Below are 18,327 nucleotides of genomic sequence, written 5' to 3'. Positions count from 1 at the left end.
GACCCGTAGGCTTCGGCGTTATGCAGCATAAGTGCAAGTGGTAGTGCAAAGTTCCAAAGACACGAAGCTGCCCATCGTTCCTCTCACTTGCACATGTTTGGTGAACCTAGATTCTAAAAACGAGAGAGACTATTTCAAAGCTCGTTCATTCTTAAAATGAAGCTACCACTCTGCCAGAATTTTGAATGTGGATAAGGTGGTGGGATTTATGCCCAATGAGCATCTGTGCACAGGGTTATGTTTTTAAACTCTACAAAACTTTCTGGTTTATTTTTTTAAAAGACTAATTTCTCTGGTTGTAGGGTACGTCTGGTGGAGAGAGGCTCCCCACATAGTCTTCCACTAATGGAGTCGGGAAAGGTAAGTGGATGAAGGACACAGGTGTGTGTGTGTGTGGGGGGGGGGGTTTTCAAAGAGCCTTCGGGAAAGTTGCTGATCAGCTAGGTGTCATTCGAGGTTAAGTAACATACCTCTAATTATACCACTCTCATTGGAACAAGAGGTGTGAAAGGACATTTTGTAGTATTTCTACCAAATTGCTGACAAGCTTGCCTGAGGTAATAACAATAATAATCGCTTATTGTCACAAGTAGGCTTCAATGAAGTTACTGTGAAAAGCCCCTAGTCGCCACATTCCGGCACCTGTTTGGTACACAGAGGGAGAATTCAGAATTCTCAGCCGGTACGGGAATTGAACCCGCGCTGCTGGCCTTGTTCTGCATCACAAAATTGGAGTCTGTAATACTGGGAAAAGTTAAAATTTTCCTTCCATTTGCATCAGGAAATTAGATACTCAACGTGAGAAAGAAACATGAAGAACCCCGGTACATAATGTTATAAATCGCTGAGGCATTCCGAGAAGTAATTCTGTGACTCCAACCCTAGGTTTCTTTTCCAAAAGCTGAGAATGCAGGATAAAGGAAAGACTGAAGGAGGGAAGTGGTCCTCTGAGGCTCTCGAAAAGTGACAAGTTGGAAACTACATTGAGTCTGGAGTGTAGTATCATGAAATATAGTGAGGAGGATGAGTACATGCTGAATTTACAGGCTAGGACGAATGGAGGCCCCTTTGCATTTACCAAAACCAATAGCAGCTTGTCCACCTGCCAAAATACTTGTACTCTTTATGTGGTTTTGTAAATATTATGAGCGAGATCTACCTACCATACTGTGCTCCAAACGGCAGCGCAACGTGGCCTGAAGATGCCGGGTGAAGCCTCTCGCGGGCTTCCCGGCAGCCACTGCGCCTCGCGGGATCTACCCAAGCCCTGCAAGGCGTCCAGATCAGGAACCCACATACAATGGGCGTGAACAAGCTACGCTTGCGCAAGTATGCCTTAAACCTATACAGGACAGTTAAGAAGGGGCATCTTAGAAGGTTGTGGAGGGGTGTCGGGTGGGAGTCCTGGAAGGGGGGGAGCCTGAAAGGCGGCGTGGGGGACCACAAGAGGGGGCCCTCGAGGACCCCATAGCGGCATATTCTCACTTGTGTGTGGGGGGGGGGGGGGGGGGGGGGGGGAGTCATGCCCGTGTGTGTGAAAGGCACAACAGAAATTCATCCCAAGGAGGCGGAAACCTGCTAATGGGAGGACGCGGCATCCGTGGCTGACGAGGGAAGTCAAGGACAGCATAAAAGAAAAAGCATAGGGCGGTATGTGGCGCAGTGGATAGCACTGGGACTACGGCGCTGAGGACCCGGGTTCGAATCCTGGCCCTGGGTCACTGTCCATGTGGAGTTTGCACATTCTCCCCATGTCTGTGTGGGTTTCACCCCCATAACCCAAAGATGTGGCAGGTTAGGTGGATTGGCCACGCTAAATTGCCCCTTAATTGGAAAATGTATATATATAATTGGGTAAAAAAGCTACAAAGCGGCAAGGATCAATGGGAAGCCAGAGGATTGGAAAGCCTTTAATAGCGAGCAGAGGACAACTAAAAAAGCAATTGTGGGACCAGGCAGGGATGTCCTATGCCCCACCCCCCCCCCCCCCCCCCCCCCCGCGCTGCTGTTTGCACTCACGATTGAGCCATTGGCCATCGCGTTAAGAATTTCGGGGGTATGGAAAGGGATCGTGCAGGGAGGGATAGAGCATAGGGTGTCCTTATATGCCGATCATTTGTTGTTATACGTGTCGGAACCGAGTGTGTCAATAGGGGGAATATTGGAGCTGCTTCAGGTGTTTGGGTCTTTCTGGGGGTGCAAATTAAATCTAGACGAGTGAATATTTTGTGGTGTTTTGGCTGGGGGTGCGGGCAGGGGTGGGGGGCGCTGCCATTCCGTAGGCAGGGACTCACTTTAGATACCTGGGGGTGCAAGTTGCTCGGGAGTGGGGGGGGCTCCGTAGGTCCAACATTTCTAGTTTGGTGGGGAGAGTGAAAGCTGATCTGGGAAGGTGGGATGGTCTCCCTCTGTCACTGGCGGGTCGGGTACAGGCGGTTAAAATTAGTGTGTTGCCGCGATTTCTGTTTATTTTCCAATGCCTGCCGATTTTCCTGCCAACGGCATTTTTCAGAGGCATTGAGGGAATGATTACCTCGTTCGTATGGGGAGGGAAGGTGACCAGAGTTAGAAAGGTGCTGCTACACGGGAAGGCAGTCAGGGGGTTTGGGTCTTCCGAACCTGATGTATTATTACTGGGCGGCGAATGTGGAAAAAGTGCGGAGCTGGGTCAGAGGGGTTGATTCCCAGTGGGTCAGAATGGAGGAGAGTTTGTGTAGAGGGTCGGGATTGAAGGCGCTAGCAACAGTGCCACTCCCGATGGCCCCTGGAAAATACTCGGAGTCCGGTAATAATAGCTTCATTGAGAATTTGGGTTGGGAGCAGGGTCAAGGGAAATACCGATTCGGGGGAACCACCGATTTGAGCCAGGGAAGTGGGACGGAACTTTTTGGAAATGGGAGGAGAATTATAGAATTTACAGTGCAGAAGGAGGCCATTCGGCCCATCGGGTCTGCACCGGCTCTTGGAAAGAGCACCCTACCCAAGGTCAACACCTCCACCCTATCCCCATAACCCAGTAACCCCACCCAACACTAAGGGCAATTTTGGACACTAAGGGCAATTTATCGTGGCCAGTCCACCTAACCTGCACATCTTTGAACTGTGGGAGGAAACCGGAGCACCCGGAGGAAACCCACACACACACGGGGAGAACGTGCAGACTCCGCACAGACAGTGACCCGAACCTGGGACCCTGGAGCTGTGAAGCAATTGTGCTAACCACTATGCTACCATGCTGGAGAAGGGGGTTAAGACACTAAAAGATTTGTTTCTTGCGGATTGGTTTGCAGGATTGAAGGAGCTGGGAGCGAAGTATGGGCTGGAGCAGGGGGAAATGTTTAGATACATGCAGGTTCAAGATTTTGCCAGGAAGGAGATACAGAGCTTCCCGGTGGAGCCAGCCTCCACATTGCTGGAGGAGGTGCTGACGACAGGGGGACTGGAGAAGGGGGTAGTATCAGTGGTTTACGGGGCTATTTTGGAAGAGGAGAAGGCACCACTGGAAGGGATCAAAGCAAAGTGGGAGGAAGAGTTGGCAGAGGGAATGGAGGAGGGGTTCTGGTGTGAGGTGCTCCAGAGAGTGAACGCTTCCACCTCGTGCGCGAGGTTGGGGCTGATACAGCTGAAGGTGGTATACAGAGCACACCTCCCGAGGGCGAGGATGAGCCGATTCTTTGAAGGAGTAGAAGATGTGTGTGAACGTTGTGGGGGGGGCCCGCTAATCACGTTCATATGTTTTGGTCCTGTCCAAAGCTGGAGGATTACTGGAAAGAGGTTTTTAGGGTAATCTCTAAAGTGGTGCACTTGAAACTGGACCCAGGCCCTCGGGAGGCCAAATTCGGGGTGTTGGACCAGCTGGGGTTGGAAACTGGTGCGGAGGCAGATGTTGTAGCCTTTGTCTCGTTCATCGCCTGAAGGCGGATCCTGTTGGGATGGAGAGCAACCTCTCCACCCTGTGCCCTGGCGTGGCGGGGGCAGCTGCTGGAATTCTTGACTCATGAGAAGGTTAACTTTGAACTGAGGTGAAGGATGGAGGGGTTCTACAATTCATGGGCGTTATTCATTCTGCACTTTCAAGAATTGGATGACATCAAACATTAGTGGGGGGGGGGGGGGGGGGGTTGGGGGGAGGGGGACTGTGTGTGTTAATGGTGACTATGGGTGATTCCTGATTCCTTTTTGTTATTTGTTTATGTTTTTTTTTGTAAATATTTTATTGAAAATTTTTGGTCAACCAACACAGTACATTGTGCATCCTTTACACAATATTATAACAACACCAATAACAATGACCTATTTTATAAACAAAAAATGAATGAATCAATAATAAATAACAAAAATGAAAACTAACCCTAATTGGCAACTGCCTTATCACAAGTAACACTCTCCAAAAATATAATTTAACAGTCCAATATATAATAATCTGTAGCAACGACCTATACATATTATACAGTATATATTAACAACCCTGAGAGTCCTTCTGGTTCCTCCTCCCCCCCCCCCCCCCCCCCTCCCCCTCCCCCTGATCCTGGGCTGCTGCTGCTGCCTTTTTTCCATTCCATCTATCTTTCTGCGAGGTATTCGACGAACGGTTGCCACCGCCTGGTGAACCCTTGAGCCGACCCCCTTAGAACGAACTTAATCCGCTCTAGCTTTATAAACCCTGCCATGTCATTTATCCAGGTCTCCACCCCCGGGGGCTTGGCTTCTTTCCACATTAGCAATATCCTGCGCCGGGCTACTAGGGACGCAAAGGCCAAAACATCGGCCTCTCTCGCCTCCTGCACTCCCGGCTCTTGTGCAACCCCAAATATAGCCAACCCCCAGCTTGGTTCGACCCGGACCCCTACTACTTTTGAAAGCACCTTTGTCACCCCCATCCAAAACCCCTATAGTGTCGGGCATGACCAAAACATATGGGTATGATTCGCTGGGCTTCTCGAGCACCTCGCACACCTATCCTCCACCCCAAAAAATTTACTGAGCCGTGCTCCAGTCATATGCGCCCTGTGTAATACCTTAAACTGAATCAGGCTTAGCCTGGCACACGAGGACGACGAGTTTACCCTGCTCAGGGCATCTGCCCACAGCCCCTCCTCGATCTCCTCCCCCAGCTCTTCTTCCCATTTCCCTTTTCGTTCATCTACCATAGTCTCCCCTTCGTCCCTCATTTCCCTATATATATCTGACACCTTACCATCCCCCACCCATGTCTTTGAGATCACTCTGTCCTGCACCTCTTGTGTCGGGAGCTGCGGGAATTCCCTCACCTGTTGCCTCGCAAAAGCCCTCAGTTGCATATACCTGAATGCATTCCCTTGGGGCAACCCATATTTCTCGGTCAGCGCTCCCAGACTCGCGAACTTCCCATCCACAAACAGATCTTTCAGTTGCGTTATTCCTGCTCTTTGCCACATTCCATGTCCCCCATCCATTCCCCCCGGGGCAAACCTATGGTTGTTTCTTATCGGGGACCCCCCCAAGGCTCCAGTCTTTCCCCTATGCCGTCTCCACTGTCCCCAAATCTTCAGTGTAGCCACCACCACCGGGCTTGTGGTGTAGTTCCTCGGTGAGAACGGCAATGGGGCTGTCACCATAGCCTGTAGGCTAGTCCCCCTACAGGGCGCCCTCTCTAATCTCTTCCACGCCGCTCCCTCCTCCTCTCCCATCCACTTACTCACCATTGAAATATTAGCGGCCCAATAATACTCACTTAGGCTCGGTAGTGCCAGCCCCCCCCTATCCCTGCTACGCTGTAAGAATCCCTTCCTCACTCTCGGGGTCTTCCCAGCCCACACAAAACCCATGATGCTCTTTTCAATCCTTTTTAAAAAATCCTTCGTGATCACCACCGGGAGGCACTGAAACACAAAGAGGAATCTCGGGAGGACCACCATCTTAACCGCCTGCACCCTCCCTGCCAGTGACAGGGATACCATATCCCATCTCTTGAAATCCTCCTCCATTTGTTCCACCAACCGCGTTAAATTTAATCTATGCAATGTGCCCCAATTCTTGGCTATCTGTATCCCCAGGTAACGAAAGTCCCTTGTTACTTTCCTCAACGGTAGGTCCTCTATTTCTCTACTCTGCTCCCCTGGATGCACCACAAACAACTCACTTTTCCCCATGTTCAATTTATACCCTGAAAAATCCCCAAACTCCCCAAGTATCCGCATTATTTCTGGCATCCCCTCCGCCGGGTCTGCCACGTATAGTAGCAAATCGTCCGCATACAAAGATACCCGGTGTTCTTCTCCTCCTCTAAGTACTCCCCTCCACTTCTTGGAACCCCTCAACGCTATCGCCAGGGGCTCAATCGCCAGTACAAAAAATAATGGGGACAGAGGGCATCCCTGCCTTGTCCCTCTATGGAGCCGAAAATATGCAGATCCCCGTCCATTCGTGACCACGCTCGCCATTGGGGCCCTACACAACAGCTGCACCCATCTAACATACCCCTCTCCAAAACCAAATCTCCTCAACACCTCCCACAAATAATCCCACTCCACTCTATCAAATGCTTTCTCGGCATCCATCGCCACTACTATCTCCGTTTCCCCCTCTGGTGGGGCCATCATCATTACCCCTAACAGCCTCCGTATATTCGTGTTCAGCTGTCTCCCCTTCACAAACCCAGTTTGGTCCTCGTGGACTATCCCCGGGACACATTCCTCTATTCTCATTGCCATTACCTTGGCCAGGACCTTGGCATCTACATTTAGGAGGGAAATAGGTCTATAGGACCCGCATTGTAGCGGGTCCTTTTCCTTCTTTAAGAGAAGCGATATCGTTGCTTCAGACATAGTCGGGGGCAGTTGTCCCCTTTCCTTTGCCTCATTAAAGGTCCTCATCAATACCGGGGCGAGCAAGTCCACATATTTTCTATAGAATTCGACTGGGAATCCATCCGGTCCAGGGGCCTTTCCCGCCTGCATGCTCCTAATTCCTTTCACCACTTCTTCTACCTCGATCTGTGCTCCCAGTCCCACCCTTTCCTGCTCTTCCACCTTGGGAAATTCCAGCCGATCCAAGAAGCCCATCATTCTCTCCCTCCCATCCGGGGGTTGAGCTTCATATAATTTTTTATAAAATGTCTTGAACACTCCATTCACTCTCTCCGCTCCCCGCTCCATCTCTCCTTCCTCATCCCTCACTCCCCCTATTTCCCTCGCTGCTCCCCTTTTCCTCACTTGGTGTGCCAGCAACCTGCTCGCCTTCTCCCCATATTCGTACTGTACACCCTGTGCCTTCCTCCATTGTGCCTCTGCAGTGCCCGTAGTCAGCAAGTCAAATTCTACATGTAGCCTTTGCCTTTCCCTGTACAGTCTCTCCTCCGGTGCTTCCGCATATTGTCTGTCCACCCTCAAAAGTTCTTGCAGCAACCGCTCCCGTTCCTTACTCTCCTGCTTCCCTTTATGTGCCCTTATTGATATCAGCTCCCCTCTAACCACCGCCTTCAACGCCTCCCAGACCACTCCCACCTGGACCTCCCCATTATCATTGAGTTCCAAGTACTTTTCAATGCACCCCCTCACCCTTAGACACACCCCCTCATCTGCCATTAGTCCCATGTCCATTCTCCAGGGTGGGCGCCCTCCTGTTTCCTCCCCTATCCCCAAGTCTACCCAGTGTGGAGCGTGATCCGAAATGGCTATAGCCGTATACTCAGTTCCCCTCACCTTCGGGATCAACGCCCTTCCCAGCACAAAAAAGTCTATTCGCGAGTAGACTTTATGGACATAGGAGAAAAACGAGAACTCCTTACTCCTAGGTCTGCTAAATCTCCGCGGGTCTAAACCTCCCATCTGCTCCATAAAATCTTTAAGTACCTTGGCTGCTGCCGGCCTCCTTCCAGTCCTGGACTTCGACCTATCCAGCCCTGGTTCCAACACCGTATTAAAATCTCCCCCCATTATCAGCTTTCCCATCTATAGGTCCGGAATGCGTCCTAGCATCCGCCTCGTAAAATTGGCATCATCCCAGTTCGGGGCATATACGTTTACCAAAACCACCGTCTCCCCCTGTAGTTTGCCACTCACCATCACGTATCTGCCCCCGTTATCCGCCACTATAGTCTTTGCCTCGAACATTACCCGCTTCCCCACTAATATAGCCACCCCCCTGTTTTTCGCATCTAGCCCCGAATGGAACACCTGCCCCACCCATCCTTTGCGTAGCCTAACCTGGTCTATCAGTTTCAGGTGCGTTTCCTGTAACATAACCACATCTGCCTTAAGTTTCTTAAGGTGTGCGAGTACCCGTGCCCTCTTTATCGGCCCGTTCAGCCCTCTCACGTTCCACGTGATCAGCCGGGTTGGGGGGCTTCCTACCCCCCCCCCTTGTCGATTAGCCATCCCCTTTTTCCAGCTCCTCACCCGGTTCCCACGCAGCTGTATCTCCCCCAGGCGGTGCCCCCCCCCCCCCCCCGCCCATCCCCTCCCATACCAGCTCCCCCCTCTCCCCAGCAGCAGCAACCCAGTAATTCCCCCCTCCCACCCCCCCCGCTAGATCCCCCGCTACCGTAATTACTCCCCCCATGTTGCTCCCAGAAGTCAGCAAACTCTGGCCGACCTCGGCTTCCCCCCGTGACCTCGGCTCGCACCGTGCGACGCCCCCTCCTTCCTGCTTCTCTATTCCCGCCATGATTTTCATAGCGCGGGAACCAAGCCCGCGCTTCTCCCTTGGCCCCGCCCCCAATGGCCAACACCCCATCTCCTCCACCTCCCCTCCTCCCCCCATCACCACCTGTGGGAGAGAGAAAAGTTACCACATCGCAGGATTAGTACATAAAACTCCTCTTTCCCCCCTTTTTAACCCCCCTCTTTGCCCCCCACATTCGCCCCACCACTCTGTTCAAACGTTCTTTTTAATAACCCGCTCATTCCAGTTTTTCTTCCACAATAAAAGTCCACGCTTCATCCGCCGTCTCAAAGTAGTGGTGCCTCCCTCGATATGTGACCCACAGTCTTGCCGGTTGCAGCATTCCAAATTTTATCTTTTTATGAAGCACCGCCTTGGCCCGATTAAAGCTCGCCCTCCTTCTCGCCACCTCCGCACTCCAGTCTTGATAAACGCGGATCACCGCGTTCTCCCATTTACTGCTCCGAGTTTTCTTTGCCCATCTAAGGACCATTTCTCTATCCTTAAAACGGAGGAATCTCACCACTATGGCTCTGGGAATTTCTCCTGCTCTCGGTCCTCGTACCATCACTCGGTATGCTCCCTCCACCTCCAACGGACCCGCCGGGGCCTCCGCTCCCATTAACGAGTGCAGCATCGTGCTCACATATGCCCCGACGTCCGCTCCCTCCACACCTTCAGGAAGACCAAGAATCCTCAGGTTGTTCCTCCTTACGTTGTTCTCCAGTGCCTCCAACCTTTCCACACATCGTTTCTGATGTGCCTCATGCGTCTCCGTCTTCACCACCAGGCCCTGTATGTCGTCCTCATTCTCGGCTGCCTTTGCCTTTACGACCCGAAGCTCCCGCTCCTGGGTCTTTTGTTCCTCCTTTAGCCCTTCGATCGCCTGTAGTATCGGGGCCAACAGCTCTTTCTTCATTTCCTTTTTGAGCTCTTCCACACAGCATTTCAAGAACTCTTGTTGTTCAGGGCCCCATGTTAAACTGCCACCTTCCGACGCCATCTTGGTGTTTGCTTGCCTTCCTTGCCGCTGTTCTAAAGGATCCACTGCAATCCGGCCACTTTCTCCTCCTTTTACCATCCGTATCCAGGGGGGATTCCCTTCTGGTTTACCGCACAGTGTTTTTAGCCGTCAAAATTGCCGTTGGGGCTCCTATCAAGAGCCCAAAAGTCCGTTTCACCGGGAGCTGCCGAAACGTGCGACTCAGCTGGTCATCGCCGCACCCGGAAGTCTTATTTGTTTATGTTAACATGCGGGCAGTTGATTGGGGGTTTGGTGGGAGGATGGGATCGTTGTTGTTGATATGGGGATTGACATATTTGTTACTGATTATTGTTTATTGTTGGTGGGTGCAAAAGGAGGGGAATAAAAATATTCAGGAGGAAGAAGATGAAATAGGAGTGTAAGCTAGCTCAAAATATAAAAGAAGAGAGGAAGAGGTTTTTTCAATATATAAAAGGTAAGATAGAGGCAAGAATAGACCACGAGAAAATGAGGCTGGAGAAGTTGTAATAGGAAACAAGGAAATGGCAGAGGAATTGAATAGTTTTTTAATACATTTAGAGTACCAAATTCATTTTTTCCAATTAAGGGTCAATTTAATGTGGCCAATTCACCTACCCTGCACATCTTTTTGGATTGTGGGGGTGAAACCAATGCAAACACGGAGTGTGCAGATTCTACACAGACAGTGTCGCAGAGCCGGGATCTCAACTCCATGAGACAGCAGTGCCTACCACTGCGCCATCGTGCTGCCCAGGAACTGAATAGTTACTTTGTATCAGTCTTCACGGTGGATGGCGGAAGATACCAGTGGGATACCAGAGCTCCAGGAGAATCAGGGAGCAGAGGTGGAGGCCATCACTAAGGAGAAGGTTCTGGAGAAACTGAAAGGCCTGAAGATGGATAAATCATCAGGACCGGATGGACTACACCCAGGGTTTTAGAAGAGATAGCCGAGGAGATCGTGGAGGCATCGTTCAGGAATCACTGGAAGCAGGGAGGGTCCCAGAGGACTGGAAAGTGGCTAATGTAACACCACTTTTTAAAAAGGGAGGGAGGCAGAAGTCGGGAAATTATAGGCCAATTAACCTGACTTTGGTCATTGGTAAGATTTTAGAGTCCATTATTAAAGATGAGATCGCAGAGTACTTGGAAGTGCATGATAAAATAGGACCGAGTCAGCATGGCTTCGACAAGAGGAGGCCATGCCTGACAAATCTGTTAGAGTTCTTTGAGGAGGTAACAAGGAAGTTAGACAAAGGAGAACCAGTGGACGTGGTACTTGGATTTCCAGAAGGCCTTTGACATGGTGCCGCATAGGAGACTGTTAAATAAATTAAGAGCCCATGGTGTTACGGGTAAGATCCTGGCATGGATAGAGGATTGGCTGACTGGCTGAAGGCAGAGAGTGGGGATATAAAGGGGTCTTTTTCAGGATGGCAGCCGGTGACTAGTGGTGTGCCTCAGGGGTCTGCGCTGGGACCACAACTTTTCACAATATACATTAACGATCTGGAAGAAGGTACTGAAGGCACTGTTGCTAGGTTTGCAGATGATACAAAGATATGCAGAGGGGCAAGTAGTATTGAGGAAGCAAGGGGGCTGCAGAAGGACTTGGACAAGCTAGGAGAGTGTGCAAAGAAATGGCAGATGGAATAAAAGTGGGAGGTTATGCACTGTGGAAGGAGGAATGGAGACATAGACTATTTTCTAAATGGGGAAATGCTTAGGAAATCAGCACAAACGGATTTAGGAGTCCTTGTTCAAGATTTTCTTAAGGTTAACGTGCAGGTTCAGTCGGCAGTTAGGAAGGCAAATACAATGTTAGCATTCATATCGAGAGGGCTAGAATACAAGAGCAGGGATATACTTCTGAGGTGGAAAAGGCTCTGGTCCGACTCCATTTGGAGTATTGTGAGCAGTTTTGCGTCCTTAAGGAAGGATGTGCTGGCCTTGGAAAGGGTCCAGAGGAGGTTCACAAGAATGATCCCTGGAATGAAGAGCCTGTCATCTGAGGAACGGTTGAACATAGAACATAGAATACAGCGCAGTACAGGCCCTTCGGCCCACGATGTTGCACCGAAACAAAAGCCATCTAACCTACACTATGCCATTATCATCCATATGTTTATCCAATAAACTTTTAAATGCCCTCAATGTTGGCGAGTTCACTACTGTAGCAGGTAGGGCATTCCACGGCCTCACTACTCTTTGCGTAAAGAACCTACCTCTGACCTCTGTCCTATATCTATTACCCCTCAGTTTAAAGTTATGTCCCCTCGTGCCAGCCATATCCATCCGCGGGAGAAGGCTCTCACTGTCCACCCTATCCAACCCCCTGATCATTTTGTATGCCTCTATTAAGTCTCCTCTTAACCTTCTTCTCTCCAACGAAAACAACCTCAAGTCCATCAGCCTTTCCTCATAAGATTTTCCCTCCATACCAGGCAACATCCTGGTAAATCTCCTCTGCACCCGCTCCAAAGCCTCCACGTCCTTCCTATAATGCGGTGACCAGAACTGTACGCAATACTCCAAATGCGGCCGTACCAGAGTTCTGTACAGCTGCAACATGACCTCCCGACTCCGGAACTCAATCCCTCTACCAATAAAGGCCAACACTCCATAGGCCTTCTTCACAACCCTATCAACCTGGGTGGCAACTTTCAGGGATCTATGTACATGGACACCTAGATCCCTCTGCTCATCCACATTTTCAAGAACTTTACCATTAGCCAAATATTCCGCATTCCTGTTATTCCTTCCAAAGTGAATCACCTCACACTTCTCTACATTAAACTCCATTTGCCACCTCTCAGCCCAGCTCTGCAGCTTATCTATATCCCTCTGTAACCTGCTACATCCTTCCACACTATCGACAACACCACCGACTTTAGTATCGTCTGCAAATTTACTCACCCACCCTTCTGCGCCTTCCTCTAGGTCATTGATAAAAATGACAAATAGCAACGGCCCCAGAACAGATCCTTGTGGTACTCCACTTGTGACTGTACTCCATTCTGAACATTTCCCATCAACCACCACCCTCTGTCTTCTTTCAGCTAGCCAATTTCTGATCCACATCTCTAAATCACCCTCAATCCCCAGCCTCCGTATTTTTTGCAATAGCCTACCGTGGGGAACCTTATCAAACGCTTTGCTGAAATCCATATACACCACATCAACTACTCTACCCTCGTCTACCTGTTCAGTCACCTTCTCAAAGAACTCAATAAGGTTTGTGAGGCATGACCTACCCTTCACAAAGCCATGCTGACTATCCCTGATCATATTATTCCTATCTAGATGATTATAAATCTTGTCTCTTATAATCCCCTCCAAGACTTTACCCACTACAGACGTGAGGCTCACCGGTCTATAGTTGCCGGGGTTGTCTCTGCTCCCCTTTTTGAACAAAGGGACCACATTTGCTGTCCTCCAGTCCTCTGGCACTATTCCTGTAGCCAATGATGACATAAAAATCAAAGCCAAAGGTCCAGCAATCTCTTCCCTGGCCTCCCAGAGAATCCTAGGATAAATCCCATCAGGTCCCGGGGACTTATCTATTTTCAGCCTGTCCAGAATTGCCAACACCTCTTCCCTACGTACCTCAATGCCATCTATTCTATTAGCCTGGGGCTCAGCATTCTCCTCCACAACATTATCTTTTTCCTGAGTGAATACTGACGAAAAATATTAATTTAGTATCTCGCCTATCTCTTCAGACTCCACACACAATTTCCCATCCCTGTCCTTGACTGGTCCTACTCTTTCCCTAGTCATTCGCTTATTCCTGACATACCTATAGAAAGCTTTTGGGTTTTCCTTGATCCTTCCTGCCAAATACTTCTCATGTCCCCTCCTTGCTCGTCTTAGCTCTCTCTTTAGATCCTTCCTCGCTACCTTGTAACTATCCATCGCCCCAACCGAAACTTCACACTTCATCTTCACATAGGCCTCCTTCTTCCTCTTAACAAGAGATTCCACTTCCTTGGTAAACCACAGTTCCCTCGCTCGACGCCTTCCTCCCTGTCTGACCGGTACGTACTTATCAAGAACACGCAGTAGCTGATCCTTGAACAAGCCCCACTTATCCAGTGTGCCCAACACTTGCAGCCTACTTCTCCACCTTATCCCCCCCAAGTCACGTCTAATGGCATCATAATTGCCCTTCCCCCAGCTATAACTCTTGCCCTGCGGTGTATACTTATCCCTTTCCATCATTAACATAAACGTCACCGAATTGTGGTCACTATCCCCAAAGTGCTCTCCTACCTCCAAATCCAACACCTGGCCTGGTTCATTACCCAAAACCAAATCCAACGTGGCCTCGCCTCTTGTTGGCCTGTCAACATATTGTTTCAGGAAACCCTCCTGCACACACTGTACAAAACACGACCCATCTATTGTACTCGAACTATATCTTTTCCAGTCAATATTTGGAAAGTTAAAGTCTCCCATAATAACTACCCTATTACTTTCGCTCATATCCAGAATCATCTTCGCCATCCTTTCCTCGACATCCCTAGAACTATTAGGAGGCCTATAAAAAACTCCCAACAGGGTGACCTCTCCTTTCCTGTTTCTAACTTCAGCCCATACTACCTCGGAAGAAGAGTCCCCATCTAGCATCCTCTCCGCCACCGTAATACTGCTCTTGACTAGCAGCGCCACACCTCCCCCTCTTTTGCCTCCTTCTCTGAGCTTACTAAAACACCTAAACCCCGGAACCTGCAACATCCATTCCTGTCCCTGCTCTATCCATGTCTCCGAAATGGCCACAACATCGAAGTCCCAGGTACCAACCCATGCTGCCAGTTCCCCTACCTTGTTTCGTATACTCCTGGCATTGAAGTAGACACACTTCAAACCACCTACCTGAACACTGGCCCCCTCCTGCGACGTCAAATCTGTGCTCCTGACCTCTATACTCTCATTCTCCCTTACCCTAAAACTACAATCCAGGTTCCCATGCCCCTGCTGCATTAGTTTAAACCCCCCCAAAGAGCACTAACAAATCTCCCCCCCAAGATATTTGTGCCCCTCCGGTTCAGATGTAGACCATCCTGTCTGTAGAGGTCCCACCTTCCCCAGAAAGAGCCCCAGTTATCCAGAAATCTGAATCCCTCCTGCCTGCACCATCCCTGTAGCCACGTGTTTAAATGTTCTCTCTCCCTATTCCTCATCTCACTATCACGTGGCACGGGCAACAACCCAGAGATAACAACTCTGTTTGTTCTAGTTCTGAGCTTCCATCCTAGCTCCCTGAAAGCCTGCCTGACATCCTTGTCCCCTTTCCTACCTATGTCGTTAGTGCCAATGTGGACCACGACTTGGGGCTGCTCCCCCTCCCCCCTAAGGACCCGGAAAACACGATCCGAGACATCACGTACCCTTGCACCTGGGAGGCAACATACCAAACGTGAGTCTCTCACGCTCCCACAAAATCTCCTATCTGTGCCCCTGACTATAGAGTCCCCAATTACTAATGCTCTGCTCCTCTCCCCCCTTCCCTTCTGAGCAACAGGGACAGACTCCGTGCCAGAGGCCCGTACCCCATGGCTTACCCCTGGTAAGTACCCCCCCCCCCCCCCCCCCACAAGTATCCAAAGCGGTATACTTGTTTCTCAGGGGAACGACCGCAGGGGATCCCTGCACTGACTGCTTTTTCCCAGTCCCTCTTACAGTTACCCACCTATCTCCAATCTTTGGTGTAACTAATTCCCTGAAGCTGCTATCTATGACCCCTTCTGCCTCCCGAATGATCCGAAGTTCTTCCAACTCCAGCTCCAGTTCCCTAACTCGGTCTTGGAGGAGCTGGAGATGGCAGCACTTCCTGCAGGTAAAATCAGCAGGGACACTAACTGCATCCCTCACCTCAAACATCCTGCAGGAGGAACATTGCACTCCCTTCCCTGCCATTCCTCTTACTTTCTACCAAGATCTGGCTAACAACTAAATTAAATTTTTATAAAAAATAATAATATAATAAAATATGGTACTTACCTCAGACCAATGGGTTTTATTATTAGGTTAGAGGAGGAGGGCGGGTGGGAGACACTACACGTGTCTCCTCTCCACCAGAATTTATTGGTGAGGGTCTTCCCAGACGTCCGCGGGTCGACTTCCTGTTCCCGCCTAAAAAACTAATTTTTAAAAAAAAGAAAAATTCTCAGCTCCTGCTGAAATTGACTAACCAGCCAGCTCCACTCCCGCCGAAATCGACTGGCCTGCCCCTGCAAAGACAAGTGCTTTTAAAGGTTGACTTACCTCCCAGCAGCCACTTCCGCAATGCTCCCGCTGAAACTGACTCACCAGCTGTTCTCCCGCCGAAATCGACTGGCCTGCCCCTGCAAAGACAAGTGCCTTCAAAGGTTGACTTACCTCCCAGCAGCCACTTCCGCAATGCTCCCGCTGAAACTGACTCACCAGCTGATTCTCCCGCCGAAATCGACTGGCCTGCCCCTGCAAAGACAAGTGCTTTTAAAGGACAGACTTACCTCCCAGCAACCACTTCCGCAATGCTCCCGCTGAAACTGACTCACCAGCTGTTCTCCAGCCGAAATCGACTGGCCTGCCCCTGCAAAGACAAGTGCTTTTAAAGGACAGACTTACCTCCCAGCAGCCACTTCCGCAATGCTCCCGCTGAAACTGACTCACCAGCTGTTCTCCCGCCGAAATCGACTGAGGTTGAGGTCTCACTTGAAGAAGGAGCAGTGCTCCGAAAGCTAGTGATTTGAAACAAATCTGTTGGACTTTAACCTGGTGTTGTAAGACTTCTTATTATGGCCTTATGGGTGACATTGGCCATGGGTGGGGGTGTTGGGGGCCCACAAACACAGTTCGATCGGGATGCCCTTTCAAAATGGCGGCCCAATCTCTTGAGTTCAACTCCTCAGGATGCAAACAATTCTAAGTGTGGGCTAAACCACTGAGAAACTCCCCAGTGCTCAAAAAAGTGTCTTAAATGTCATTAAATAGCGGTGGGGAACTCGCCAGCAGAGACCGTGGGAAACGCCCTGAAAAACCCACAAGTGACACTTAGAATCTTTTACATTAGATTGCGCCCTATATCTCTTGTGTAATATGGAGAGTTTTGCATGTGTGCTGTAGCAACTAGACTTATAAGTTCTTTGTTCCCATAATGGTTGGCAACATCTCTCATCTTATAAAAGCAAAATATTGTGCATTGCTGTAAAACTGAAATAAAAACTGGAAAATGCTGGAAATTCACAGCAGGAGTGTCAAGTCTGTGGAGAGAGAAAGAGAGTTAACTTCTCTGGTCATCAGAATTGATCAATGTCGGAGATGGCACAGGTTTGAAGCGAGTCTTGTCCCCTGTAATTAATTGCTTAAAGCTTGTTATTTTTCTATGTCCTCCCAGTTTTGATGAAAGTGAAACTCTGGCTGATTATGATTGGCTGATTTTTTTTTGTAAAGTATGTAAAGTACTATTGAATCATTGAGAGCACGTGGCCAAAAATGTTGAACTACCAAATTGATCTTCAGCTCAGTCTTTTTCATTTCCTTTCTTTTGCAGATTCTCCCTGGAGTTAAGGTTATCATAACTAATCCAGAGACAAAAGGCCCTCTGGGAGATTCCCACTTGGGAGAGGTGAGATCAGGAAGAACAAGTTGATGCTACCCTAATTTCCACAAGTTCAAAAGCGCAGAGTTGAAAAATGATTCTGCCAGTAACATTTATTAATACAGTGGTAATATGGCAGTGTTATGCTGTTCTTTTGGTGTGTGCTTAATCTATTGCACACTAGCAAATCTATAATTGGTATAATTTCTGAAGAGTTTTGTAATTAATGACTGGAATGAAAAGTTAGGTTTGGCTTTGGCTATATTCGTCATTTACCCAGCAGGGAGCTGATCAGACACATACATTTACTGTCTTCCGTCACCTCATTGCCTGCAGCAGTTGCTGGAGAAATGTTTGCACATGTCTGTCACATTTCAGATGGTGTTGCAACTGCCTCGCTGGGTTGAGATGTAGAGACTGGGTCCCTTGCCTTTCCGTAATTATCCTTCACTTTTATTGTTCCCTTGCATCACAGGAGATATTGAGTGCAGTTACAGTTGCTATGTAGGCAGGCATGGCATGAAATAATCCCCGTAACAAACTGTGAAATGAATAAACCGCTGATCTGTTTTTGCTGTATTGCCTGACGCATAAATGTTGGTTGGTCAGGACACTGGAAGAATTTGCCTGCTCCCTTTCTCTTAGTGCAAGCTGAAGGCCGGCGGGGGCTCACCTTAACATCTGGTCCAAAATTTGGCACCTTCATCAATAAATGCCCCCTCAGTACTGCACTAAAGTGTTAGGCTGGATTACAGGTTCCCAAACTGTTTTTCAGCTTCATAGCCTAAACGTAATATTAATGGCAATTTAGCTGGTGAGGGAAGCCAGTTGATGAGGTGGCTAATAATAATCTTTATTATTGTTACAAGTAGGCTTGCATTAACATTGCAATGAAGTTACTGAGAACATAGAACATACAGTGCAGAAGGAGGCCATTCAGCCCATCGAGTCTGCATCGACCCTCTTAAGCCCTCACTTCCACCCTATCCCCGTAACCCAACAACCTCTCCTAACCTTTTTTGATCACTAAGGGCATTTTATCATGGCCAATCCACCTAACCTGCACGTCTTTGGACTGTGGGAGGAAACCGGA

The 18,327-nt window shown here is 49.3% G+C and overlaps 1 protein-coding gene across 5 annotated transcripts in view; it reads left to right on the top strand.

The window, feature by feature from the left end:
- LOC140394759 (disco-interacting protein 2 homolog A-like) overlaps positions 1–18,327 on the top strand; it is a 372,914-nt gene that overhangs the window by 346,470 nt on the left and 8,117 nt on the right. For all 5 annotated transcript variants that reach the window (XM_072481988.1, XM_072481977.1, XM_072481975.1 and 2 more), the window contains 2 exons: positions 303–360; positions 17,187–17,261. In XM_072481988.1, coding sequence (XP_072338089.1) covers positions 303–360; positions 17,187–17,261 — 133 coding nt within the window. The remainder of the gene's footprint in view (positions 1–302; positions 361–17,186; positions 17,262–18,327) is intronic.

This window comes from Scyliorhinus torazame, chromosome 2, assembly GCF_047496885.1.
Source record: "Scyliorhinus torazame isolate Kashiwa2021f chromosome 2, sScyTor2.1, whole genome shotgun sequence".
Classification (NCBI taxonomy): domain Eukaryota; kingdom Metazoa; phylum Chordata; class Chondrichthyes; order Carcharhiniformes; family Scyliorhinidae; genus Scyliorhinus; species Scyliorhinus torazame.
The sequence above is the reverse complement of the archived record's forward strand: the minus strand, read 5'-3'. Positions and strand labels throughout refer to the sequence as shown.